This window comes from Lemur catta, chromosome 6 (assembly GCF_020740605.2).
Source record: "Lemur catta isolate mLemCat1 chromosome 6, mLemCat1.pri, whole genome shotgun sequence".
Taxonomy (NCBI): domain Eukaryota; kingdom Metazoa; phylum Chordata; class Mammalia; order Primates; family Lemuridae; genus Lemur; species Lemur catta.
This window is the reverse complement of record NC_059133.1, coordinates 36,762,500-36,789,671: the sequence shown is the minus strand read 5'-3', so window position 1 is coordinate 36,789,671 and position 27,172 is coordinate 36,762,500. Positions and strand designations below refer to the sequence as shown.

The window sequence follows — 27,172 nt, the reverse complement described above, 5'->3', positions numbered from 1 at the left end:
TTCGTCCCTCCTTAATCATCTAAATTCCTGTAATAATTAAATGTAATTTTACTCTTACACATACCCTCAACTCCCTTGCTTGTCTCTCACTTCATTGTACTCATTTGATGAAATCACAAACATGGTTACATTTAAGTCTTCACTTTTTCCATACCAACAATGACTGAACCAGGAGAAAAAAACGTCACTGGTTGATGTGACTCACTTTACATTCATCACCACCAACTTCAAGTGAATATTTAATGCTCCTGGCAATCATTCTGTATTTCTGTGGTCCATCTACTCTCTCAAATTCTTAGGTGAAAATGTTATATCTTTTCTTCTCAAAACTACAATACCACCTGTCCCATCCTTTCTCTTCACTGATGACTTTGATGTGTACTTCACTGAAAAAGTTAAAGCACAGAGAAAAGAAGTTGACAAATTTCTGTTATCACATCTACCCAAGTATAGCATTTATACCCACTTAATACCTATTTACTCTGCCTTTACTTGGATTACTCTTTTTCTCATCTTTAATAGCTCCCTCTCCACCAAATCATTCTCTTTAGCCCGTGGGATGTTATCGTCTCTCTAACCTTAATTTTTTAAAAGAACAACTTCTCTTGCCCCCAGGCTTGCCCTTCAAGTACTGCTTTCATTTATCTCTTTCCTTTCATGGTACACTCTAACAAAGAGTAGCCTTCAATCACAGTCTCTTAGGCTTTTAGCCCCATTTCTTTACTGAAGCTGTTCTTGTTAAAGTTACCATTAACATCAACACGCCAAATCCAAGGAGCAAGTCTCAGTCCTCATCTTATTTCACCTCTTAACAGCAATGTGTCCTCTTCTAAGAAAGTTTCTTCCTTGATGCTGTGATTTGAATATGGTTTGTTTGGCCCTACCACGTTTCATGTTGAAATTTGATCACAAATGTTGGAGGTGGGGCCTGGCGGGAGGTTTTTGGGGTTGTGGGTGCAGATCCCTCATGAATGCCTTGATGCTATTCTTGTAGGAGGGAGGGAGGGAGGGAGAGAGTTCTCTAATTCCCATGAGAATTGGTTGTTGAAAAGAGCTTGGCACCTCCTCCTCTTTCTCTCTTTCTTCCACTGTCACTATCTGATGTCTACACAATAGCAACCCTTCACCTTTCACCTTTAGTGGAAGCAGCCTGAAGCCCTCACCAGAAGCAGATGCTGATGCCATGTTTTTTATATAGCCTGCAGAACCATGAGCCAAATAAATCTCTTTTATTTATGAATTACCCAGCCTCACATATTCCTTTATAGAAACATAAATGGACTAAGACACTTGGTTTCCAGGGTACCATATTCCCTTGGTTTTCCTCAAACCTCAATTTGTTTCTTCTGGTCTACTTTTCTACTTATATATTTTCTCCATGATTTCTTATAATTGAAATGATCCAGATTTCTGTCCCTAGAGTTCTCTACCTATAAGTGTTCCCTTGGTGATTTGATACTATCTCACAGCTTTACATTTCATCTATATACTGATGGCTTACAAATGTCTCTCTCTACTTTACTCCTCTATTCTGCATTCTCACTCACATATCCAACTGCCTACACAACCTCTCCATCTGAATATCTCATAGATGCTTCCAACCTATTATATCCAAAACCGAACCCCTGATATTACCCTCAAAATTTATACCTTTCAAAAGGTCTTTACTCAAGACTTCTCCATTTTGGCTAATGATAATTCCATCCTTCCAGTTGCTTAAGGCTGAAATTGTAGAGTATTCATGAGTCCTTATTTTCTCTCACACCTGATGCCCCATCCATTAAAATATTTTGTTGCTTTCACAGGTATTGTTGGCTATCTAAATTCAGAAACTGTTAGTATATATGAATCAACTTTTTGAGATATTTCTCAGTATTTGAACTCTTGCTATTTTCTTTCATAGATTCAGAAACTAAATAAATCCAGGTGATACAATATCTAAATCACCACAGGACTAAGGTACTAAGTAGACTAAGATAGCCTAGAGTAACTGCATTTTCAAAATACATCCAGAATTTAGTCAGTTCTCTTTATCTCTACTTTTGTCTGTTTTATTAACTGGTATATCCCCAGTGTATGGTTGGTACATAGTTACAATTCAATAAATGTGTGTGAAATGAAGTTAATATAATGGATATAGCATAGAAATGAAAACCACAATGAAGAAGCAGCCTGATAATTTTCAAGTGAAAGCAACAGATAGGTAGGAATGATACCTTTGGCTTTGGAAGGCATTCAGAAAGTAATCATGGTGAACTTAGGATGAATAACATTCAATTGAGTGGAATGGAAAATAAAGCATAATTTTAGTTATATTGTGAATGAATAATCAAAGAATATTAGGAAGAAAAGTTTTCATCATTCTATAGAAGCAATATAACAGTTCAGACACTCTCTCTGATGAACTGGGCTTTTAAAAGAGCACATTAAAAAAACAGAAGAAAGAATAAGGATAAATGTGTAACACAGGCTGATCATCCTTAATTAGATAATTCAGAGTTCACAATGCTCCAAAATCTAAAACTTTTTAAGTGCTGACATGAGGCAACGAGTGGAAAATTTCATACCTGGCCTCGTGTAACAATGTTGCCAGTCTAAATGAAGTGGCACAACACAATTTATTCAGCATCCTCAAGGGAAAACCAATCTTCACTGTCCCCTTTAGATGCTATATATCTTTTCCAAGCACACCCAGATTCCCCCACGCAAGCAAACCCATGAAGGGTAATAAAACGGCACATGTGAGGGCTGGACATGCCAATGGTAGGTTCCCCACAATGCCCCACATGGGGCTGAGACCTACATGCATTATTCACAGCGGGAATTTTTGCTTATTTTTTGCTCTGTGGTATAAATATATTGTAGAAAATGTCAAAAAAGGCCTGAAGATACACCCATGGGTAACAGTAATAAGAAAGAGGGGGCATTTATGTTTATCCGTAGCATAGAAAGTCAAGCTGTTGGAAAACCTGGGCAGGAGTGTAAGTATGAAATGTCTTGTAGAAGAGTATGATAGTGGAATGACCACCACATGTGACCTGAAGAAATGTCTGAAGTTCAGTGCTGAAAGTGATGAACAGAAAGGTTAATGAAAAACAGAAAAATACCGCACAAAGCTAAAAATGAAGAGCTAGATTGTGTATTGAAAGTTGATCCACTGGTGTCACAGTGAATACATGCCACTTAATGGTACACTGATCATGAAACAAACAAAGGTCTATCACAATGAACTGAAAATTGAAGGGAATGTGAATATTAAACAGGCTAGTTATAGAAATTTTAAGAAAAGACGTGGCATTAAATTTTTCAAGTTTATAGTGATAAAGCATCTGCTGATCACAAAGCAGCAGAGAAATTCACTGACGAGTTTGCCAAGGTCATTGCTGATGAAAATCTGACTCTAGGAGAAGTCTGTAATGCTGATGAAACATCACTGTTTTGGAATTATTGTCTCAGAAAGACATTGATTACAGCTGATGAGACAGTGTCTATAGGAATTAAGGATGCCAAAGACAGAATAATTATGCTGGCTTGTGCTAATGCAGCAGGCACTCATAAGTCTAAACTAGTTGTGATAGACAAAAGCTGTGTCCTTGCTGTTTTCAGGGAGTGAATTTCTTCCCAGTCCCTTATTATGCTGACAAAAAGGCATGGATCACCAGGGACATCTTTTCTGATTGGTTTGACAAATATTTTGTACCAGAGGCACTTGCTCACTGCAGGGAAGCTGGACTGGATGATGACTGCAAGATTTTGTTATTCCTTGACAACTCTTCTGGTCATTGTCAAGCTGAAATTCTCATCAAAAATGATGTTTTATCCATTACTTTCCCCCAAATGTGACTTCATTAATTCAGCCATGTGACCAGGATATCCATATATCAATAAAGAATAGACATAAACTGCTTTTTTAAACGGTATCCTAGTAGCAGTGAGTAGGGTGTGTGTGTGTGTGTGTGTGTGTGTAAGATTTTCTAAAGAAGTTTAGCATGAATGATGCCATATATGCTGTTGCCAGTGCTTGGAACACAGTGGCTAAAGACATATGTGTATACCTGGCAAAACCTCTGGTTTGCAACTATGTTCAGTGATAATGATGAAGTGTTGACTGAAGGTTTCCATATATCAAGTCAGAAAAAAATGATGTCTGACCCTCTTACCTTGCAAAAAATATACCTTCAGAGTCCATCAGTAAGCTGGAAGAGGTGGATATCAAAGAAGTTTTTAACATTGATAATGAAGCTCCAATTGTTCAGCATTGATTGATGGTGAAATAGCTGAAATGATTCTCAGTCAAGGTGATCGTGATAATAGTGACAATGGAGGTGACGTTAACACTGCAAGAAAAATGCCTGTTGACAAGGTGGTGAAAATGCATGATGGGCTTATTGAAGAACTAGAGCAGCATGCATTTACAACAGAACAAGAAATCATGCCAGTTCATAAAATCAAAGAGAAACTTCTAAGACAAAAATTGTTGTTACTGAGGCAGATGACTCTGGAGGAAACTTTTTAAAGAGCTATCCAGCAGAATGTCCCCTCATCCCTAGAGGGCACACTTCCTGGTCCCTCAACTGCTTCTGATGTTTCTTCTCACCTAAAAAACAATGAAATACACTGTACAGTAACCTTTTAATCAAAACTGCATCGTAGGTGAAAACTGAAAATCTATTGGTGTTGGTTGCTGCTGCTGTTTAATAGCTGAGGCAAGTATTCTGGTGATGCTACTGCGTAGTTACCCTGAACACAAATTTTTTTCACTGTATTAATACTGTATCATATTTTTTACTGTTAAGTGCTTATGTATGAATAAGCATAAGAAAATAATTGTTTATTGGTAGCGTGTAAATTTAGAATCAGGAATGATGGTGATTCCAAACAACCACAGATTATCCACGTGGGTGACTGAGATAGAGACACTTTTGCTTTCTGATGGTTGAATGTATGCCAACTTTGTTTCATGCACGGAATTATTTCAGACATCATGCAGGATTACCTTCAGGCTATGTGTGTAAGGCATATGAAACATAAATGAATTTTGTGTTTAGACTTGGATCTCATCTTCAAGACATCTCATATACATTGAAAAATTCCAAAATCTGCAACATTTCTGGTACCAAGCTAATAGGAGGTAATCACCTTGTAATAGAATAAACCTATGAAAGAATGAACCTGTCAGAAGTCTAAAGCTCATGAGAAGTTTTCTGTATTAATGATACCTTCTTTTTCTCAGAGTCTCCAGCCCTTTCCCAGCTCTCTTTCTCTTTCTGATTTCTGTTGCTGCTGCTGCATTCTGGCTGCTTGTGAAAACACAAACCACATAAGCACTTGACTTTATTGCCAGATTCTAGGTTAGACTGGCCCAGAGAATATTCATTCAAAGATGTTTTGAAATGTGGGAATAGGAATATTCTATGAATTGGGAAAAAAATGAATTTTGGCCCTCACTGCCATTATTCACCTCTTTGACTTAGTTTTCTTTTCTGTGCAGTTAGTGACTATGATGATGCTTAATAAACTCACAGGATTGTTGTGAGATATGACGCTATTCTTCCATCCATCTTTTCAGTAATCATCACCTGGCATCTTATACAGGAAATTTGGGAAAGCAAACATGTCTAAGATATAAGCTCGCCTATGAAAAAGTAAGAGACAAATAGATGAACTTTAACACCACAAGCAAGTGAACTAATAGATACATGGGAGCCACTAACTTAAAGAGTAATACAGGGCTTAAAAAAATCGTACATGTACGTAGTGGAATTCTAATGGACACAGGAATCATGGTATAACATTCTAGGAAGAAATAACTTCATGAAAATGATTTGAAGAAAATTCTACTTACCTTACTATTTTCATTAGTTTCTTTTTGTAAAACTGAGCATTTCTCATGAATTCACTGGGATCTTGGTAGCTCACTGATTTTCTGTAACCCCAAGTTTCAACACTATTATTAAACTCTTATTGCTCATTGTTGGTGTGGGGGCCTCAATGGGGAATAATTCTGTCCTGCTTCCCAAGTGAGGTGGTATTCATGATATAGAACTCTGATGAAGTTAGTGTTGGCAGGATAATATTCAGGTTTTGTGAATTTTCAAAGCCTATATAAGTTTGAGGAGGCTGAAAATAATACAAAATCAAAATATGCAGTGCCTGTTATCCTTTTAAAATATCTCAAGTTGATTCTGGCCAAAACAGAAAAGCTGGAACCAGACTAGCAAACAAGTATAAAACAGAATAGAATATCAGAGGGGACGGTTTTCAGCAGGGGGCAAAGGCAGGGTACGACTGAGCCCTGAGAGAAGAGACACTCAGGAGGCCAGCCCACCGAGACCCTATCTCTAAAAAAAAGAATATAGAATATATTCTAGGATTTAAAACTCTGTTTCCTATTAGGTAAATATATTTGTGTCTATCTCATTTAGTCATTTCTTTGATGTTTCTTCTTTATTCATGCTGTCATGTCTGGGAAAGAGTCATTTCCGTTTTAAAAATTCAAGTCAGTTGTCGTAGCATCTTTTAAATGTGGATTTTTTATCTTACATTTAACCAAGAAATTTTTCTTAAACCAAATAAAATCACTTGTCAGTGTAAAAAAATATGCAGTGCCTAGGCAGGGGTTTGGGCTAGTTAAGTGATCTATAGCTTAAGCACCATTGGCTGCATACTAAACTGACCTTGGAATGCTAGTGTACTTTTATCTGAGCAATATTTATTGCCCCATCTTTTGCTAAAAGCACCTTGATTTTCTTTGGGGATCATTCTCTGTTCGTGTTGTCCAATTCATGTTGTCCAAGTGAAATTGACCTAAGTAAGTAAGAGCCAATAGAAACATCCCATACATTGACCACAGTGACTGTTTCTGGAATGGAAATGTGACCCAATCCAGCTTGATCATAATAAGACTCAATCTCAGAACGTTTCCTGAGACTGTTATGGAAGAGATGGTCTCTTTTTCCACTAGACCTGAATCTTATAAAAATAAAGCTTAGGACTACCGACAGTGACCTACACCCTCAAATGAAACAAACACAGAGAAAACAGGACCTAAGTCAGAAGAAACTAAACCCAAGGTCATTGTTGGAAATGTCTGAGGCCTTGAACAATCCATGTCTCAAACTATTCCTCTCCCACCTCCCTTCAATTTTCAGTTATGTAACTCAGGAAAAATCCGTTTGGGTGCTTAAAACCAATGTGACAAGCATCCCAATTGCATGACCCACAGATGCGTGACGTGTAAAGTTTTGCTGTACTGTTAAGGAGCAAACTTGAATGGTTCAAACTGCAATGCAAATTTGATAGAGGGATTCTCTAAGGTAGCTGGGAAGCTTAGACGTTTAAATTTTAATCAGTACAATAACTCACTTGAAGTTACACAAACATTGTCATTAAATGGTAGTGAAAGTTTAAAAAGGTAATTAAATTCTGGCATGAAGATAAGCATCAGAAATGCATGACACTCAATAAAATGGCATACTGGAGAAAACTCAAGACCTTCAATTTGGAGATCTTTATAAGACAAGCATATCTCTCCAAAGTCTTTAAGTCCATCACTCAAATTTCCTTTTGTTTATCATGTTCTTTGTGAGGAAACCTAATGATATTTACCCAATCTGATGATGGGAGTTCCAATCATTATGATAGTCAGGTGAAATGTATTATATAATTTGACAATGAGTAAGTGAGCTTATTACTTCCAGCCTACCCTCTAAGACTGCAGTCCCCAATCCCTGGGGTTGGGGACGGGCCACAGAGCTCCCCTGCACACACCCCTACTCCTCCAGTTCACCCCCCTCTCTGTCCAGCCTGCCCACTCCACCCCCATCAGTGGAAAAATTGTCTTCTGTGAAACCAGTCCCTGGTGCCAAAAAGGTTGGGGACTGCTGCCTAAGATTCATGTCAGCATGACCTTGCTATTACAATGCTGGCTGAATTGATGGTACAGATTTTACTCCTTTGGCTGGGGTTTTATTCTCACATTCATTGACAAAAAGAATTTGTCCTCGGAGTCCATCCCTTTCATCACGTGCCAAGAGATCCTGCCAAATGTAAAGTCAGCCCAAATTTTCATTACACTAGTATTCCAGTTTTTAGATTTTTCTTTCTACATAGGTTCTTACTTGTCCTTTCTTTGCATAAGCATATCTACCAACATGTATAACATTTGTTTAATAGACTCCCTAACCTTTATCTGGAATTTATATTCAACTGAAAAATTCTGATAGATGCCAGACTGACTCAGTATCAATAAAACTGGCATGTCATTTGTAAAAAAAGTAATATTAAAATAATTGGATGAATTCAGAAAATCATTTGAGAAGTAAGAATTTAGGTTAAACAGAAGGATACGCTAATGGTTACATGTTTTTTTCTGACTTATCAAATTTTGTATTAAATAATGGGAAACATCTGGCATTTACAACCTTTGTAAATGATCACTGAAATTGCCTTTTCTTGAACATTTATAAAGATCAAGAAGATCCAGCTCAGGTAATTCAAATTAGGTTAGATCTTTTATTTAAATAGCCACATTATAATTATGTTTACTAAAGAGCTGAAAAGCATTCCTTTGCAGAACATTGCAGTAGCTATACTTTATTCCAGTTCTTAGCAAACATTAGAATGACTCAAATTTTTACTATTGACTGGATATATTTGTCTCTTTTGTGCTGAGATGTCCTCCTCCACTTCATGTAACATACATTTTATGTGAATACAAATAAACATAAATATACCCATGTGTGAATGCACACTCAAAGCAAGCAGATATAGCTATCTCTAGAAAAGTAATAAGTGGGTTCCCCACTGTTGTTCAGGGTAGGACTTGAACTGATGTAGTTCCAAGGGCAAAACTACTGTAACTACAAGTTGCTAACAATATCTTTTAAACAAAGAAACAAACGGACTCCTTTTTGATGTTTCCTCCATTAAGGTTATTTCTTCAAAACAGTTATGGTCCCTCTTTACAAGCCCCTCCTTGCTGGCTCCTTTGGAGTTAGCCCACCCCTTTCTGGGTTCACCCCTGCAGAAGGATTATATTTCCTGTCCCATTCAATCAGGAAAGACCATGTGATTTGATTTGGCAAATGAAATGTGAGTGAAAAAATGACACGGGCTGTTGCTGAGCATAAACTTTAAGAGCCATTGCTTGGGACTCTCACTTCTGTTTTTATTATGTCAAGAAATCAACATGTCTGACTGGGGTTGCTCTTTCAGCAACAGTTTTAGAATAAAGGATACCTGAGGGCCAGAGCTGCAACCAACACAGAGTGGACATTAATGTAAGCAAAAGTGCATCTTTGCTTTGTTTTTGTTTTTGTTATTTAGAGACAGGGTCTCACTCTGTTACCTAGGCTGGAGTGCAGTGACATGATCATAGATCACTGAAGCCTTTAGCTCCTGGACTCAGGTGATCCTCCAGCCTCAGCCTCCGGTGTAGTTGGCACTACAGGCCAGGCACGTGCCACCAAGCTCAGCTGCATCTTTGTTTTTGAAAGTGACTGCAATTTCTAAATTGTTTGTAAATGCAGCGTAACTTAGTCTAAACCAGGATTTCTCAACCTTGCACTAGTGACATTGTAGACTGTATAATTCTTTGTTGTGGGGGGCTGTCCTGTCATTGTAGGATCTTTAGCAATGTCATTAGCGTCTACGCCTTAGAAGTCACCACCACATCCCCCAGTTGTGACAAAAACATCTCCAAACATTGCCAAATGTCACTTAGGAGTCAAAATCACCCTTAGTTGAAAATCACTAATTTCAGCATAGTGGTTCTCAAAGGGGGTTTCAGAGCCAGCTGTACCTGGGAGTATGTTAGAAAAGCAAAGTCTCAAGACCATGTCTGGCCTACTAGATTAGCAGCTGTGGGGCTGGTGCCCAGCAAACTGTGATTTAATAAGTCCCCCAAGTGGTGCTGAACACTTCAAGCTTGAGAACCAATGGTTTAAGCTTATGGGTATGTAAGCACTCTTGTGTGTGGGGAAAAGACATAATTATTGCTTCCATTTATAGATGAATAAGGTCAATCTTTTGACACCTAAAGCATTAGGGTTCCCTTTTTTGTGCATCTATAAGGCTTTAGGGTACATTACTATATACTAATGTATGTAATACATGTGAAACAAATTGATGTTTTGTAACTTCAACAAATTTCACCATGGTCTCATAACCTGGAAATTCACTGAGTAACAATAACTCAAATGAAGAAAAAAAAATTGTTCTGTTTAGGAATCCCAAGGGAGTAGCATTTTGGCTTTTTAATAATATTTTACAAAATTATTGTTTTAGAAGCATAGTTTTCAGTTTCAATGATTTAACATATGTACCCTCATTTAAGCACATTTCATATAAACAATTTTTAAAGAGTGAAGAATTGAGAATCAGTATTAAAATTCACAGGTTTGTTTATCGCAAAATTCTGTCACGAACAGTTGTTTTTTACATCTAATTTCCCTTTATCTATAAAATGGATCTAAGTATGAATACCTTGAAGGGGGAGACATAAGGACTAATTAACTTTGCAAAGTAAGTTGTTACCATATGCAAGGTATAGGGACTGTATTATTATAATGCTAATTTATATAGTTAAGAGACTAGGCATTTTCCTTAGTTGATATTAGTAATAGGAGGTAGAGAATCTGAATTAATTTTATCATATTATCTCTGAAAATGATGAAGATTTATGTCAGTTAGAATGATACATTTTAATATTTCTGTGTATCCTTATTTTTCTGTTTATGGGCAAAAAAATCTTCAAAAGTTAAACCCTAAAAGGTAATAATCTTCTCCTTAACTGTCAGTAGTACATATGAACTCTACTTACTATATTGCAACTATACTATATATTAGTTTATAAACGTTTTCCTAAGGTCAGAATGTCATGGTGATGGTGTAGTGTACACAACCAGTACAGGGAAAATTCAAAACATTTATCTTTTAGGTTTTCTTTCTTTATCAAAATGTTTTTAAAAACAGCTGATTGTGCTGTGATAGATTTATGGAATAGACTTGAAAAAATGCTTAGTATCAAAAGACAAAATGTGCATTTTGTGTTTCTGTCACATCCTTATGTTCTACATACTTGACCATAAACTTTCAATTGTATACTTTGAGTCAAAATCCTGGGAGAAAAAAAAACCTTTTGAGTTATTTTTTGCTATTTTTTTTTTACAGCCAGGAGGAAATCTTTTTCTTCTCACATTAGGATTTTACTTCAGAATAAAAAGCCCTTGAATTTGTTCTTTAAAAGATGAAGTGAAGTCTTTCCCTTTAAAGCATTATCTGTTAGCGGCTGGAGTGTCATGCTCCATTTTTTAGGTCCTTTACACTCTTGAATTTGATTTGTGCTTTTACAGCACAAATCCCAACACTCAGAAGGGAGATCTGCCTGCTTCAGCTGCCTGCAGCTACAGAGAATTAGTCTGTCATTCTTGGCATCGGGGAGTGTGTGTTGTATATGTGAGTATATGTGTGTGTGTGTGTCCGTGTCTGAGGTTGGGTGGCTGAGAGTCATTTACATGTGCATAGGGTTAATAGTGTGGCATCTCATACAGGCTTGGCTCTGAAACCTGTGGCATTCTAGGCTGGACAGCTGCTTCCGTGCCTCTGTTTTAATTTAGCAGAATGTTTGCTGCCATGGCAGCCAGCAGCATCCACTGCAGCAGCAAGGAAGAGCCATAGATCTGAGAATGCAGGTGGAATACTAAAATGCGAGAGGCTCGTGCAGGGCTGGGCTTCCGTGCTTAATTTCTGCTCTTACTGGGCTCCAACGGGGAGGCTGTACTTGCTGCACTGTGTCAGCTCATTAGAGTAAAGGGTTGCAGACCTAGATCAGTTAAGGGCTGGTGAAAGGCAGAAAAGGGAAAAAAAAAAAAAAAAAAGCCAGACATAGCTCGTGCTTTACCTCCTCTCATTTCGGAACACAGAAGCAATAGAGGGAAATGTGGACCCATCATTCTGCTGAGACCTGCGATTGGATGAAGATGGGCAAACGTAGTTGGCTTCCTGGACTACTTTTCAGCAGGAGCAGAGTCTTTGGTGAACTCTTTTCTGTTTCAGTTATATTCAAGCAAAATGTTTGTAAGTACTGCTGATCAGTGAAATGATGTGGCAAGCTCAACTGTAGCCAAATAATTATATATGTCATATCGCTAGAGTCTTCTGGGAATGTTTGAGCCTGAGCTTTAATTGAAGCGCATGTGATAATTAAAACCAAAAGCATCAGTTGCAATCACAGTGCGAAAAGACAATATGAAGTCCAATTGAAAGGAATAAGCCACTAGAAGAACCATGCAGCAGCCTGCTGAACTCTCTGTGTTTCGGAGCAAAGAAGTAAAGAGAAAGGGAGCTTGTCTTCAGAAACAAAAATCTCTCACCAATCTTTCCCTCACCCATGAGGGGGAGAGGAGACCTACGGTGCGCATTTCCAACTGGTTTGGAAATGCTGCCAAGGCCAGCCAGAGAGAGTCCAACTATGCAGAGAGGCGCTCGCTGTCCAGGTTTCTCTCGAGATCTGTGCAGTCCCTGTACCACAGTGGCAGCTCAGGGGCCTGGAACCTCCTGCCTGCTGGGGGCAGCCAGTCAGGCATTGAAGACTTAGAGGACTGGTCTGCAAGAAGAGGCTTGGAAGGTGAGAGCGATGAAGAGAGCAGGTCCGAAGATGAAAACATATCCTCCAAGTCAACCAGCATCAGCAGGAGCTGGGCTGAAGAGGAGGGAGAAAGCTGCTTGCGGGAAGGGACAGCTCTCCTGGACGAGGATGTGATCCTTACCATGCTGGGCGATCTGGAGCAGGCACTTTATACTGACTTACTGGGTGAGTCCGGTTTGCTCCTAAAAGTGTGCATGGAATTTTACGAAATTTCATAATTTCTTAAGTTATTTGCATCTGCCAGATATCTTTCATTTTTTAGACTGATTTGTAAAAAATGTAGTTGCTCAAAACGTTTTTAATTCCTTGTTTCTTGAGATGACTTTTCTTTGTAAAGCTGAGCTATGAATATCAGTTTTAAAGTCTATTTGGAGAAAGTAAATACCAGCGATCTGCCATGGGCATTACTAGCCTGGTGTCCAGCACATTCTAGATATCCATAAATAAGTGTGAACATTCTAGAACTTTAAACATGTTTTTCATTTAATCATTAATAGGGCCTATTTGTTCAACTTCCCTCAAGGTGACCTCGCTACAGATATAGAATGAAGAATGAAGGGCCTCCTGGGTAAATTTTCTATATAAGTTTCTTCTGCTGCCTTGATGTTACCTGAATAGGTGGTCCTTTTTATACCTCAGTGACAAGCACTGTGCATTCTAGTAACGCTTTCAGAAATGGCAGAGGCCTCTGCTGCCTTTTAGTTTTTTTTTTCTTTTTCTTTTTTTGGTGTTTGACAAAAACTGCTCCAGCATGTGCACATTGTACCTAGTTAAACTACTCTGTAGGTGACTATGAACTTTTCATATTTTACAAACTAGGCCTTTCAGGTGACATGAGTTTCAGCAGTACCTCTCACATAATCTTAATCTAACTAGGTAGGAAGATATCAAGTGATTGTTCAGTTTTGTGATTAAACTTTAAAAGGCAATTTTGCCACTTGCCTCAACAGCTAAAATGTGAATATTTTAATTGTTATTTCTAAATTCAGTGTCCTACCAAAATTTATTTACATCATACAGTCCATTTTTCTAAAAGTTGGTAAGTATTAAGCCATTGACTACATCATATTTTATGTCCACATGTGTTTCCACAAAGAACTTGATAGGAAGCTACTTAAATTCAAAAGAATTAAACCTGGCCAGTGATCTCTTTGTTTCTGATTCATGCAACTGATGCTAAATACAGGGTTGTACTTATTCTTTATATAGACCCTCCTGTTACAAGATGTTTCATGGACTCTTTTAGCGAAACAACTTTAGAAGAAGAAAGCTTAGGGAGACAGCAGAGGCAAATATTGCTCAATTTTTCATGCCAGTTTGGTTTTAAAACAGTAATGTTTCTGTGGTTCTAAGAGTAATGATTTCTGAATCAGAATATGCCAGGTGTTCAGAAACTAAAGATTTGCTTTTTCACCGTTGTGTGGTTTCTGTGATGAACTGCTTCTCCTGAAGATCTGTGTGCAGTACAAAGGCGAGAGAAAGTCTTAATCTTTATGAACCTTTTTTCCTCTTTTGATCCTCTGGAACTGTAGAATCAGATAATAGTCATTCATCTTTTGCTTTTAAAGTGCTATCTTTTATCTTGTGCTAAGTACCTCTTATGTAAGTATTTGCAAAGATATGAACAGGGTGCAGACAGTATTTTTTGGTTGCTCTGTTAAATTATAGCATGCTGTGGGTGGGTGTATATATGACACATGCCTTTTTGTGCATAAATAACTTGGAGCATTACTGTCAGAGGGTAAACTTGCAATAGAAGTCTGTAGGCCATGGTTTTTAAATGGAACATCTGCTTGCTGTACTTACATGATTGTTCTCTTTAAGGCTTTTTATTTTCAGTTATGCCAATATTCAAAAATGCAAGTGAAAAGTAAGGGGGAGAATTTATTTAAATAACTGTGATATGAATAATCATATCTCCAGATAATGAAGCGTTCTGATGCAATTCCCTAAATAATGATACACGTTAAATTGGTGAATGTTATCCAAGCCCACAGCACCCAGGAATTTTAAAATTTCTGCCATGTGCTTGAATAGGTTCTGCATATGACTCAAAATGGCCTCTTCCAAGTTAATTTTTAGGCAGGGTTACTTGAGTTTAACTCTTTACTCTTGGATATCCTAATAAATCGGACAGACCGGGGTCTGTGCTATAACTATTTAGGAGAATATTTAAAAAGTCACTATAAAGCTGTTGGCCATATTTTGCTGGTTTTCCCAAAAGTGTCAAGATTAACCATACAATTTTAAAATTTTTCATCCAAATCAATGTCAGTTGGGTCATTCACAAAACTATAGTTAATTCTCAAAATAAAGCAGGCAGTGATACTCTAAATAACATTTGTAATATGGATGGGGTGGAGGACATGATTCTCTGAATCAGGTTCGTTCATGTACAAGTTAATTTACTATTAAAAGACGACAGTGCTGGCAAAGTTAATTACAATGTGTATAATTGAAACCTAAAAAGTAAGAGTGAGATCACACAGATTAAGCGATCTGTCTGCCACTAAAGTAATCATGCAGAAGCACCAAACTGAGTCTGTTATTCTGTGCTCTACTCATAGAGAAGGCCTTATAAGCAATGAGAAAGCCATGTGTACCAACGTTAAAAACTCAAGTGGATTTCAGAACAAACCATTCTGGAAAATGGTGCCTACCATTGTGTCTGACACATAGGAAGCTTCCTTGAAGAATAACAGTAAACTTTGAGATTATGCAAGTGGGAGTGGATACAACATATTATTGATTAAATACATTTCTCATGTGGGTTTTTTCTGCTAACTTTTATTGGTACTAAACATTTGATTTTATTTGTGCTGTTATATTTAGCCTTTTCAATTATGTCCCCCCCTCCTCAAAGCCTCCACACATAATTTGGATACAAATGTATAGGATATTTCAGACCGTGCAATCAATCCTTAGGGGGTTTGTTAAGTGCACTTAGTTTTATCTTGCCTTTTATGGGTCACTGAAAACATTCACTGCAATAAATTCTTCTTTGGTGATTATTTTTCATGACAGGAATAAGGTGGCAATTATGTTTTGCTCAATAACTGTTGGGAGGAAAAGGTCCATTTGTCTGATTGTCAGGAGTGGATGTCATGATGAGGAAAACCAAAGGGGGGGAGGGAGGCTGGCTGTGGTTCTGAAACACAAGGGAAAGCATATAAACAAACAATGAATTCAGTTGGAAGAATCCAAGAATCTAAGATGCCTGTTAGACTAGAAAAAGGAAATTTAAAAGGATATGAAGTAAATGTGAAAAAAATATTTAGTGAAATGGAATATCTAAAACTATATTTTTAAATTAATATAAAATATTGAACATAACACAAATATTAATTTTTAATATTACACCAGTCAGCAAGTGGTTGAGAGGCAGTTTGATTACAACTTAAAAGTTCTCCCAGGAAGAAAGGGTTCAGGGATGACAATGTATTCTAGAAACATGTATGAGGTCAGTGACTTGCGTTCCCTCTCCCTCTGAAATAAATCGTCTCAACACTCTCCTTGTCTTCTGATTCTCATCTTTCACCATCAGCTAGAATCTAAGACTTCTATACTACATGAAATCCTATATACTGAATCTTGGATTTAGTGCTTCTCCAGTTTTGTCCCCTTCTTCACTAATTCTTTTGATGTAGTTTGAATATATCTCGTCTTCGGCTCTGCCTTTCCTTTGACTGTAACAATATTCTCTGTCCACCCTTTGAGATTTTCCCTACAAAACCCTCCTTTTTATTCAAAATTCTGTCAGATTTTTTTATAAGTGAAAGGTAGACTTCTTCAGAGCCATTTCTCAAATAAACTGTATTGTATATATGAGAGGCATGGGAAGATTTTCCAGGGAGAAAATGGTCATAGTCTCAAGGGTTCTTAACAGCTCTGAGTTGTAAAAGAATGTTAATCTATAGGATTAGAGATTGCATGACCTGAATTAGTGAAGAAAAAGTTTATGCCATGTGCATGAGGTCCCAATATGTATTTTTCTATTTTTTTGAAAAGATACTTTAGGGAAGTTTCTCAGTACTTTCTAAGTTTGAAATTATAATGTTATTATTAGGCATTTTTAAATTGTTCAAATTATGTGTAAATTAAAGGGAAGAAATGTATAGACTGGCAGCAGAATAGTGGCTGTTTTGGCAACCATCCAAGATGGAGAATAATGAACAATATGGTAATGTTTGGTTGAAAAAGATAATAAGGGAATTAGTAGTTGTCTTCCACTATTTGAGTGGCTGCTACAGTAAAGGCTATACATTTATTCAGTTGGTTTCAGAGCCACTGGGATAACTGGGTGGACGTGTATGGGAGACAAATTCTTGCTTATCACCCATAGATGTTTTCACAATTAGACATGTCCAATACTGGAAGGAGCCCTCTCTTGCTGGAGAGGTGGAGGCCTTTCCAATGTTGAAGGTTTCGGGCAGAGGCCGATGGCCTTGTCCCCTGTGAGACATAGATGAGTTCTGGGGCCAAGAGATAAGGTGAGAAAATATCTGAAATCCCCACCAACTCTATGATTATGATGATAAATGTTAAATGGGCACATTTATTAAAAATTTTGAAAAGTCTGACCTTAATGCTAAGGAGTAAATTATTAATAACAGGTTGAATAGTTACTTATATTCTTAAAACAGATTATAGATATGCATCTTGACTTGTCTGTGACAATTTTCATAGTATAATTTAATATGTGCTGTTTTTTTCTCTTCTCTTTTCCTTTCTTTTCCATCCTCCTTGCATTACCTTCCCTTCCCTTCCCTACCATCGTTTTCTGGCCTTCTCTTTCTTCCTCTCCTCTTCTTTCCCTCCCTCCCATTAATCCATCCATTTCAATCCATCCTCCCTCCCTCCCTCCCTCCCTTCTTGCCTGCCTGCCTTCCTTCCTTCTCTTTCTTTCTTATTAAAAATTCCCATTACTACACATCCTCCTCAGCCCACATTGAACAGAATGGAAACCATGCTTCCACTACTCTCTTTCCATGTTCTTCCTTTTGTCCAGACTTACCAACTTCAAATGGCCACTGGCTTGGGAAATATTGCATGGCCATAAACAAAATGATTTAATGGCATGTCTGCACTCAACTGATAGGTGAAATTGTATAAGGGCAGCATTTGTCACACTGGCAGAGCTATTTGTTTCATGCCCATTAGACAAAAACATGTTGGATTTAGATGCCTAGGACTTTACGCCTAGGACTTTACACCAACTCTGGTGTCATTGGTGTGGATGCTTTGACTGCCTGTAAAAAGTTGAGAAATGATTAAAAATAAAGCCATCCAATGTTGTGAATCTTGGTCCATGAATCTAATCAAATAAAAGACTTAAAAAGCCATTGTTTCTATAAGAAAAAGGCCTCTAGCTTATTCCCCAGGGTCCAAGTGCATACTTGCTATATAAGGAAACTTTATCTCAGTTATTTCTAGTATATTTAGAAACAGGTAATCATCATAAAATTAGGATCCACATAATCATAGGTTTTTAAATTAAGCTCAGTAACAAGGAGTACTGCACATTATATTTCGAAGTGACTCCCTCATTTTGCAATTAAGGTCATAATTCTACAAAGTATTATTCTGTTATCGCTTCCTAAAAACTGTTACTTGTGATATTATATTTGTTTCTATTCACATTTTATTTCTAGAAAGATTTATAATTTGTAGAAAGATGATAATAGCCATTTGGAATTTCCTACCTATTTTTTTCCATGTAGGAAGAGGGATTTATGTTATTTATCTGTATATACGATTATTCTGAGGACAGTATATGGCATGAATTGCAAATTTATTTTTATGGTGCTTTCCTAGGTGAAGACCCTGAAACAAGAAGAATGCGAACAGTTAAAAACATAGCAGATTTGAGGCAGAATTTAGAAGAGACTATGTCCAGTCTTCGTGGGACTCAGATAAGCCACAGGTTTTTCTTCATTCTGTGTAACTTTTGGCTGGTAAAGAAAAAAATTACAATCAAGCACTTAATTTTTGCTATAATGATAGAGAAGCAATTTCAGTTATTCCTTACTATTCTCTCACTTAAATTTTACATACGAATCAATTGGTGATTATCCTTAAACTATAAATTCTCAGCATATACCTATCTCTCTATATATATCCCATCAATCTCTTCTTCAATATAATTTCCTATTCAAACAGAAATAGCTGCTGCAACTACTACCATCACTCCCAAGTGGATTTTCATGTCTGCAGTAGAGAACAGTGGCAGAAGGTGCAGTTGAAAAGCATCTATGGAGGGGTGGTAGGGAGACATTCAAACATGATTGTAGTTAACTTCCTCAGTAAGTTTGGGAAGGTTATAGTGGAGTAAGTTAAAGGTTTGTTGACAATGTGAAACAATATTTTGTTTTATCCAAAGCATAATGATGGCTTTTCTTTTGAAAACAAACAAACAGAAAGAACTAGAGATAAATGCCCCTTCCCACATTTTGACATCTACAAAGTTGATTTGAATCTCAAAATGAACATATAATTTGGCTTTCATGAAAATGACATACTTCTAAGAAATAACCCTCAACTCTAGCGTTTTCTGTCTTCATCCATTCTTGGTCTGTGGCCCCAAGTGAACCAGAGTATAGTTATTTCTCAATTTTATTTGACAGCACCCTGGAAACAACATTTGACAGCACTGTGACGACAGAAGTGAATGGACGGACCATACCCAACTTGACAAGCCGGCCCACTCCCATGACCTGGAGGCTGGGCCAGGCATGTCCTCGACTTCAGGCGGGAGATGCTCCCTCGCTGGGCGCTGGCTATTCCCGCAGCGGTGCCAGTCGGTTTATCCATACAGACCCCTCAAGGTTCATGTACACGACGCCTCTCCGTCGAGCTGCTGTCTCTCGTCTGGGAAACATGTCACAAATTGACATGAGTGAGAAAGCAAGCAGCGACCTGGACATGTCTGCTGAAGTCGATGTTGGTGGATATATGAGTGATGGTGATATTCTTGGGAAGAGTCTCAGGGCTGATGACATCAACAGTGGGTAAGTGGCTCTGGTCTCTAACGGCATTGTGTGAAGAAGGGAGGTGGTCTAGTGGGATGTATTCATTGTAAATAGGACACGTGAGTTCACTTATAAAGTCATTAGAAAATGTGAGAAATCTGAGGTTATTTGGGGGCATTTCAGGGCCTTTCCTCTGTGCATTCACAGGAAGTAAAATGTTCAAGATTTCTATGAATTTAATAATAAGCCACTAATTTTTGTTGTTGTTTAGGGAAACACATGTGGCCTGTGTTTTCCAGAGTGATTTACACATGTTTCTTAAGTAACAGATTTTGTAGTGAAAGGCGTGGGAAGGAGACAGGAGGAGTTTTGCTGAGCTGCTTGATTTTTTTTCTTTTTTGGCTTGTGAGAAGGTGCCTGTAACTACTTTGAGGAACAAACATTCTCTAGCACTCTTCAATTACACACCTCCAATTTAACTTGAGGGAAAAATCGCTTTCGAGTTGAAAGTTTCAGTCTATTTATTCTCTTCTGATGGTATCAAACTTTTAAAAATGTTAGCCCCTGTTTTTCTTCTGTTTCTTGTTACATTGCAAAAAATGTTGTGATCATAAAACTGTTAGAGTATTTTGGGAATTTGGAATATTTGGTTTAGTCAGAGGATGAGCCACAATGGAAACAATAGGATATTCTATTAATGATTGTAATTGGCATTTTGAGTACTTTCTGTTACCTACTATACTCTTGAAAAGTGCTTTAAAAATATTATTTCATTTAACCTTTCCACCGCCAGCAACTCTTATGAGGTGGATGTTTATATACATGTCTAGGTGAGAAAACTGAGCCTAATTGCCCCCAACTGTATAATTCTAGGGAAATGCCAGACTTGCATTAGAAGTTAGATTTGTCTGACTTCAAAACTCAGGCTCTGTAACATGTAGAAAATCTTGCCAATTAACTTTATTTATTAATTTTCATGTGAGTCTGGGCTTTGACCTACTCTTTGTCTTTATGCATCTGAGAGGACCAAGGAGGGAAATCATTCTTCTATATGAGTAACCTTTCCTGACTTCATTCATGAAAAGCTTATGTTTGAATGATGATAAGACCTAAAAAAGTACAAAGTAGCTTTTGATCAGATTTATAGCTTAGCTTTGATATCCTAATATCCAACAGTCCATTCCTGATATCCACTCTACATAAGTTTCTAATAATTTACAATTAAGGAAGCAAATTATGATGAATTAGGATAGGTTGTAGTTAAGGTGCCACTGGAATCGGAGTGCCTAATTTAAACCCCTTTCTGCCATCTGTAGACCCCTCAGGAGCCTAAGTTATCCACTTTTTTTGTCATCTGGAAAAAGGGTAAAATTTTAACATCTTCATGAAGTTGTTAAGAATGATGAAAATCATCCACAAAATTTTACTGAACACAAAGCCTGGCATAACATAAGTGCCCAGTAAATTTATCATGCTATTCCTCCTCCTCATCCTTACATTTATTACAATAATCATCCCAATTTGTGGTTGTTGCCAGTTATCATAATCATTTTGTATATACTTAACATATAAAATATGTGGAGCAATACCCAGTTCAGAGAACATGAAGGCAATGCAGGAATATCTAATTCATATTCTTTCCCCCATCTCTCCCTTCTTTTTTCTCCATTCTTTTTGCTCTCCTTCCTATCTCTTCTTTATTTGATCTTCTTAAATGTAGGCATATGTGTGTATTCAGTTTTTATATCTACCATTCAAATATATTTAGATGACTATTTAACTATATACATAAATATACACATATATTTATATATGTACATATGCACATATAAACATATATGTATGTATAGAGATATATTCAATCAATCTCAATAGTCATGGTAGTTATGTTCTATGAAGTCACCACAAACACTGTATTAGTGAATACTGAACCAGTGCTCTTAGGAGATATATAGGTTAAGGTCCCTGTGAGCCTTTGGCCCCAACATTTTTACCAACAGATTAATACATAACTTTGTTTTATGTGTGTTTCTGTTTAAAGACACATTATTTAATATATGTTGTTGATTTATTAGCATGGAACTCACAGCTAGCATCACTGTATTCATGCCTAAATGAGGCTTATCTAACACATTTTTGTTGTGAAATACTTGAAGCCTTTTTGCGCCTAGGAACACAAGACAGCTCTTTGATATCAACCCTGGGGGGCATGGCCATTTTAAACAGCAAAATCTCCACCAAAAAGCACAAAACTGTGAAAAAGGTGACACTAAATAGACCATGGAAAGGATGCTTATTTATGCTATGAGAGCTGAAACAAGAAGGCAGTGTGACCTTGTTTAACCTCAGCTGGAGACCTCTGAGATTCAAATTTTTCACTGTTCTGGTGCATGTCCATGAATGACCGTGAACGTGGTGTGGGTATTGATTTGGGGCTGCAAATAAACTTTAGCAAGTAGACAAATTAGCAGATACGGAATTTGTAAATAATGATGATTGACTGTATATATTCTCCCTCATATGAAATGCTTCTCTGGAGAGTAACAGCATATCCTGGGAGCAGTTTATACCAGTTATGAAGGGACAGCCACTATGCAATGTGTTGACAATTTCAAAAGGTTTGTATAGATAAAAATTGAGCTAAGAGTTCAGAATAAGGAAAAAGTACTAAACCCTGACATGAAATAAAAAGGAGTGACTAAGAAAAGGAAATATTTTAGTTCTGTTTTCTAATTTAAATAGCTATAAATGAGAGAAATAATAATAAAAGAGAAAATTTGTAAGAAGGTATAAATGCAGATGATATAAGTCATTCAGTAAACTGGACTGAAGTATAATTTTCAGGATCAGAGGGTCAGTTGGGTTCAATATTCAATGACTTTTTTCTTGAGAATCAAGAAAGTGAATATATAAAGATAAGATTTGGGAAATAGGGACTATTGTAACAGGCCTCAACATCATTATCCTAAGAAGTTTAAACTGTACTTTCAGCAATGTAAAACTCTATTTCTTAGAGATTACGAAATAGTCACAGAAAAGGACATGAGGATGCTGATGGTTTTTGAAAGGCCGGTTTAAGGGAAACATGCAAAATGAATTAAAGGGAGAAGCTCTGGGGCTGGATTTCAAGAACTATTGCAAGAACTGAGGATCAGTGTCTTAAGGCGAGAAATATGGTAGCAACATTGATAGGGATAAAAGAAGGAAAATAACTCATGTGGGAGATAGATAAGTAATTGTTTAAAAGGCAATGTTTTTTAACATCTGAGTTCTGCATATAATAATATATATTACAAGCATACCTATACTCAGGAGCATTATGTATTTTCCAGGACACTGGGTATATTAGTTAACGTTAATTTTTTACCAGAGAAATCTTAAAATCTCAGTGTCTTAACACAAAGAAGCTCATTACTTCTTCATGTAAAACCTTCAGTGGTATTGCTGATCTTCAGCTGGGGAATGTGTCCCATGTAGTCATTCAGAGAATAAGATGGATGGTAATTCTGCTATCATCCAACCAGTTTTCCAATGTCACCCTGGGCATTGACATTCATGAGGCAAATGGAAAAAGAGAGGAAGAACCATGGCATAAGAATATTTTTTGTATGTACCAGGCCTGGAAATCAGGTATATAACTTCTACCCACATTTGTTTGTCCAGAGCAGCCACATGACAACATCTGACTGTAAGAGAGGAGAGGAAATACAGTTCAGCTGTGTGCCTAGGAGGAGGAGGAGGAGGAAACTGGTTTGATGAGAGCAGGCTGGTGTCCGCTGAACTCAGTATGAGAAAAAAAAAAATGTTGTTCTATCTTTTGTCCTTCATACTTATTTCATGCTTCATTTGAAACCTGATTCAGACTTTTGTCTCCTCCATTTTTGTTCCCTGTAAGTCTTTCAAGGATTTCTCAGATAGTCTCACAAATGAGCCCATTTAAATATACCTCATTGGTCACCATGTTTGGAGTTGACCAAGTAAATATACCCCAAATCCTATATGGAAATCTCCTCTGGTGACATATGCTTGGCCTTATAACTTTACTCTTTCCCATGGCAGAGTATAGGACACTGAAATTTAAAGCATGACTCAGTTCTTTTCCCTGTATGGAAGGTGACTACATATATGGTCAGCAGGTGATGTGGCTGGTCTCAGCTCAAGGGTGATTGGGGGTTATTGTGTGGAAAATACCCAGGACATGCTGGACTTATTTGTTGCTGACCATTGTGTGCTATTGTTGGCTTCCTTAGGAGGCAGCCCAATATCTTAGCCTAGAACTAAAATGGTGGAAGATGAGAGGACTGAAAAAATCCGAGGAAAAGTTTAATTTGATGGTGTTTTCTTTAAGAAGAAAAAAGGGCTGAGAAATGTTTGTGCTACAACTCATGAAAAAAAAATCAATCACAAAGTTAACCTTCCCTTCAAAATTTTTAAAAATAAGTTTTATGGATTAATGAGACAAAAGGCTCATAGATGCACTAATGAATAAGATGTTTAGGAATTTCTTCTCATGTCACCACAAAGAATGTACTGAGGTCAACATAATGAGAATGAATTTTCATTTTTTTCATGTACTCTAGGTATAACTCAGAAAATTAGTTAATCAGCATTCTGAGAATTCAGAATTTCTTGGAGCATGTAAAGGCTTATCTCTTCTCTTTTTGAAATTACTTTAAACACTTGGGGATATAAATCTGTCAGTAATTAGGAATTAGTCAGAGAAAGGCCTCTTTCTTACAATGAGTCTCTGAAAAAGTCTCCGTTTATGAAGTAAAAAAGGAACACCCTGGAAAACTGAGAGAAAAGTTACATATTTTAATTGGGTAGAAATTGAAGTTATTTTCAGGTGTCATAGTGATAAATAGTTGGGCCAAGAATATAACCTAAAATTCCACTTTGTCACATGACCTGAACACAAAATAATATATGAATTCTGAGGAATGAAATTTAAAAACAAGGCAGTGGGCAGAGGGCAGGGGGTTAGGGGTGGGGGGACATACTTAATCCTGCTTCTGCCTTTATCCTCCCTCAACTCTCCTTTAGTAAACTTTGTGTTGACAGAAGTGTACATAACAGTGTGTGAAGGTTCAGTGCTACTTGAGCTGCATTGAAAATATCTACCTCTTGCACCACAGATTCCTAATTTAATGCATGTAACTTCATATTCAAGATATGAATTATTTTTAGTCAGTGTAGAAATTCTAATAAAAAAATAGCTGGTAGTATTAGTCAGCATTTATAAAGTATTTATGATGTGCTAGACAATGCTCTATGCCCTTTACATATATTAGCTGATTGATATCTCACCATAACTGTGAGAAGTAAGCATATCATTACTGTCTCCATTTTACAGATGAAGCAATTGAGGCATAGGTAGTTTAAATGACTTGCCTGAGCCCACACAGCTAGGAAGTAGCAGCAGTGTAGCTAAACCTAAGCAATCTGGCTTCAGTCTCTACTTTTAGCCATCATGGCACACTGGCCATGTAGACATAGTAAGGGTATCTCCCCTAGGAGCTTGATTTTTTTTCCAAACAATCAAAAAAGTTCACAGCAGTCATTCATTATTAGCATAGTTTTCTTAGCTAGCATGTTTGCTCTAGGGGGCATTTCTTAATGTTATCTGTGCTCCTCTAAAACAAGATGCTGAACTGGAGTTCTTTTGAGGGAGTGGTGAGGATCCCTTTAGATTCCTTGTGTGTGCATGCAATTAAAAATTAGCTAATTGTGACATGTAGCAACTGATGTAAGATGTTGAATATAAAAATAGGATTCTAGGAAGATGGCAAATATGGTGGAAGCATATGGTGAAAAATATGGTAGAAGCATAGATTTTGAATCCGTTGATCCTAGGACCTTAACTCTTCAAAAATGGTCTTTACAAAATGAAATCTTGCGCTTATTTTACTAAGAGTTATATTATCACAAACCTGTTAAAAAATTGATAACAAAAGAGAAAAATAGGTTTTATAATTGGCTAGTTACTTGTTGAATAAGGAATATTGATTTCCTAATAAACTTGAAAAGATATTTTAATTCTTCCTGGTGAGTAAAATGTTTATACAGAAAAAAAACCTATAATATAGTTGAGAAATTGTTGAAAATTTTTAACACAGCTTATTAAGTTATACAGATGAGTTCATTTAATTTTCTGTTGATGAATTAGACATTCCTTTTCAGGTACATGACAGATGGAGGCCTCAACCTGTACACTAGGAGCCTGAACCGGATACCAGACACAGCATCTTCCAGGGATGTCATCCAGAGAGGGGTCCATGATGTGACAGTGGATGCAGACAGGTAATGCTATCAGCATATATGAGGGCCAGGGGTGCATAAAGCAGTTTCATAAATAGCATCATAAGAGAAAACTCTTATAAACAGGGTAAGCCTAAAGACTTTATTTTGAAATAATAATTATTTTGGAGTATTTTAAAAACTAAAATGGTTTCATTTACAAGACAATTTTAGCTCTATAATACTGAAAAATTGGGTTGCTAATGAAAACATTTTTAAAATTTCAGGTTATGTAGCAGCAAATTTTGTTATCTGTAAAACCAAAATTATAAACATAGATTTATTTTCCTTATTAGAAAGGGACGCTGGCTAACAAATTTCTTTCAGTTCAGATGCCCTCAGATTTACCTGAAGGCTTTATATTATTAACATAAAGGTTAAAACATATTTCAAATCATCAAGTACAATAAGCTTGGTGGTTTTCTTCAGGGTGTTGTTGGAAACATACAGCTCTTGCTTTAGGCTAATTTCTGCTTCTCTACTGCCTCAAATTACTTAAAGGAGTGTGTGTGTGTGCGTGTGTGCGTGCGCACGCTTCATATATTAGATATTATTTTGCTGGACATTGCTCTGCTGATTTTATCAGAATCACCACTGTTTGAGAACATTGCCTTTGTAAAATAATGTTAAGACATATTCCTGACCTGATTTTGCTCCCTCGTCACTCAGAATTTTGGCTTTATTGAGCAGGAAGGGATTGCCCATTTCCAGAACCATGAAATATCAGTACCTAGAGTAGTTCTTTAATTCAGCACTTATGAGGAAGATAGAAGGTTAAGAGTTAATGTATCTGAAATACATTACTTTCTGAAATAAGAATTATGTGCATTTCTGTCCAACCAACCTCGAAGGCTAGACAGTGAATTCTGATGGTAGTCTTCAGTTTCTCCTCACTTATTTGCTGCTGCTATCTTAACTCATGATAGCCAACTCATGTTGGCTATCAGTTCTCACCCTGGACATATCCTAGTCTCCTAGCCTATGTACCGTGAGAGTGTGTGTGTGTGTGTGTGTGTGTGTGTGTGTGTGTGTGTGTGTGAGAGAGAGAGAGAGAAAGAGAGAGATGCATGTTAATTACAAACAGCTTTTGACAGATTTTGCCCCCACCCCCAAACTTCTCTTCAACCATTTTCCCTCCCTGGCTCCTTCATTTAACTTCAGTCCTGCTTGGCTTCTTTCTGACCTTTGAACAGTCTAAGTTCATTTCCATCTCAGAGGTTTTAATTGATGCTTCCTCTGCCTAGAATGCCCTTTTCTA

The 27,172-nt window shown here is 37.1% G+C and overlaps 1 protein-coding gene across 2 annotated transcripts in view; it reads left to right on the top strand.

The window, feature by feature from the left end:
• Positions 1-27,172, top strand: part of NAV3 (neuron navigator 3) — a 327,264-nt gene that overhangs the window by 161,831 nt on the left and 138,261 nt on the right. For both annotated transcript variants that reach the window (XM_045553320.1, XM_045553319.1), the window contains exons 10-12: positions 18,464-18,572; positions 19,273-19,656; positions 25,798-25,917. In XM_045553320.1, the coding sequence (XP_045409276.1) occupies positions 18,464-18,572; positions 19,273-19,656; positions 25,798-25,917 (613 nt within the window). The remainder of the gene's footprint in view (positions 1-18,463; positions 18,573-19,272; positions 19,657-25,797; positions 25,918-27,172) is intronic.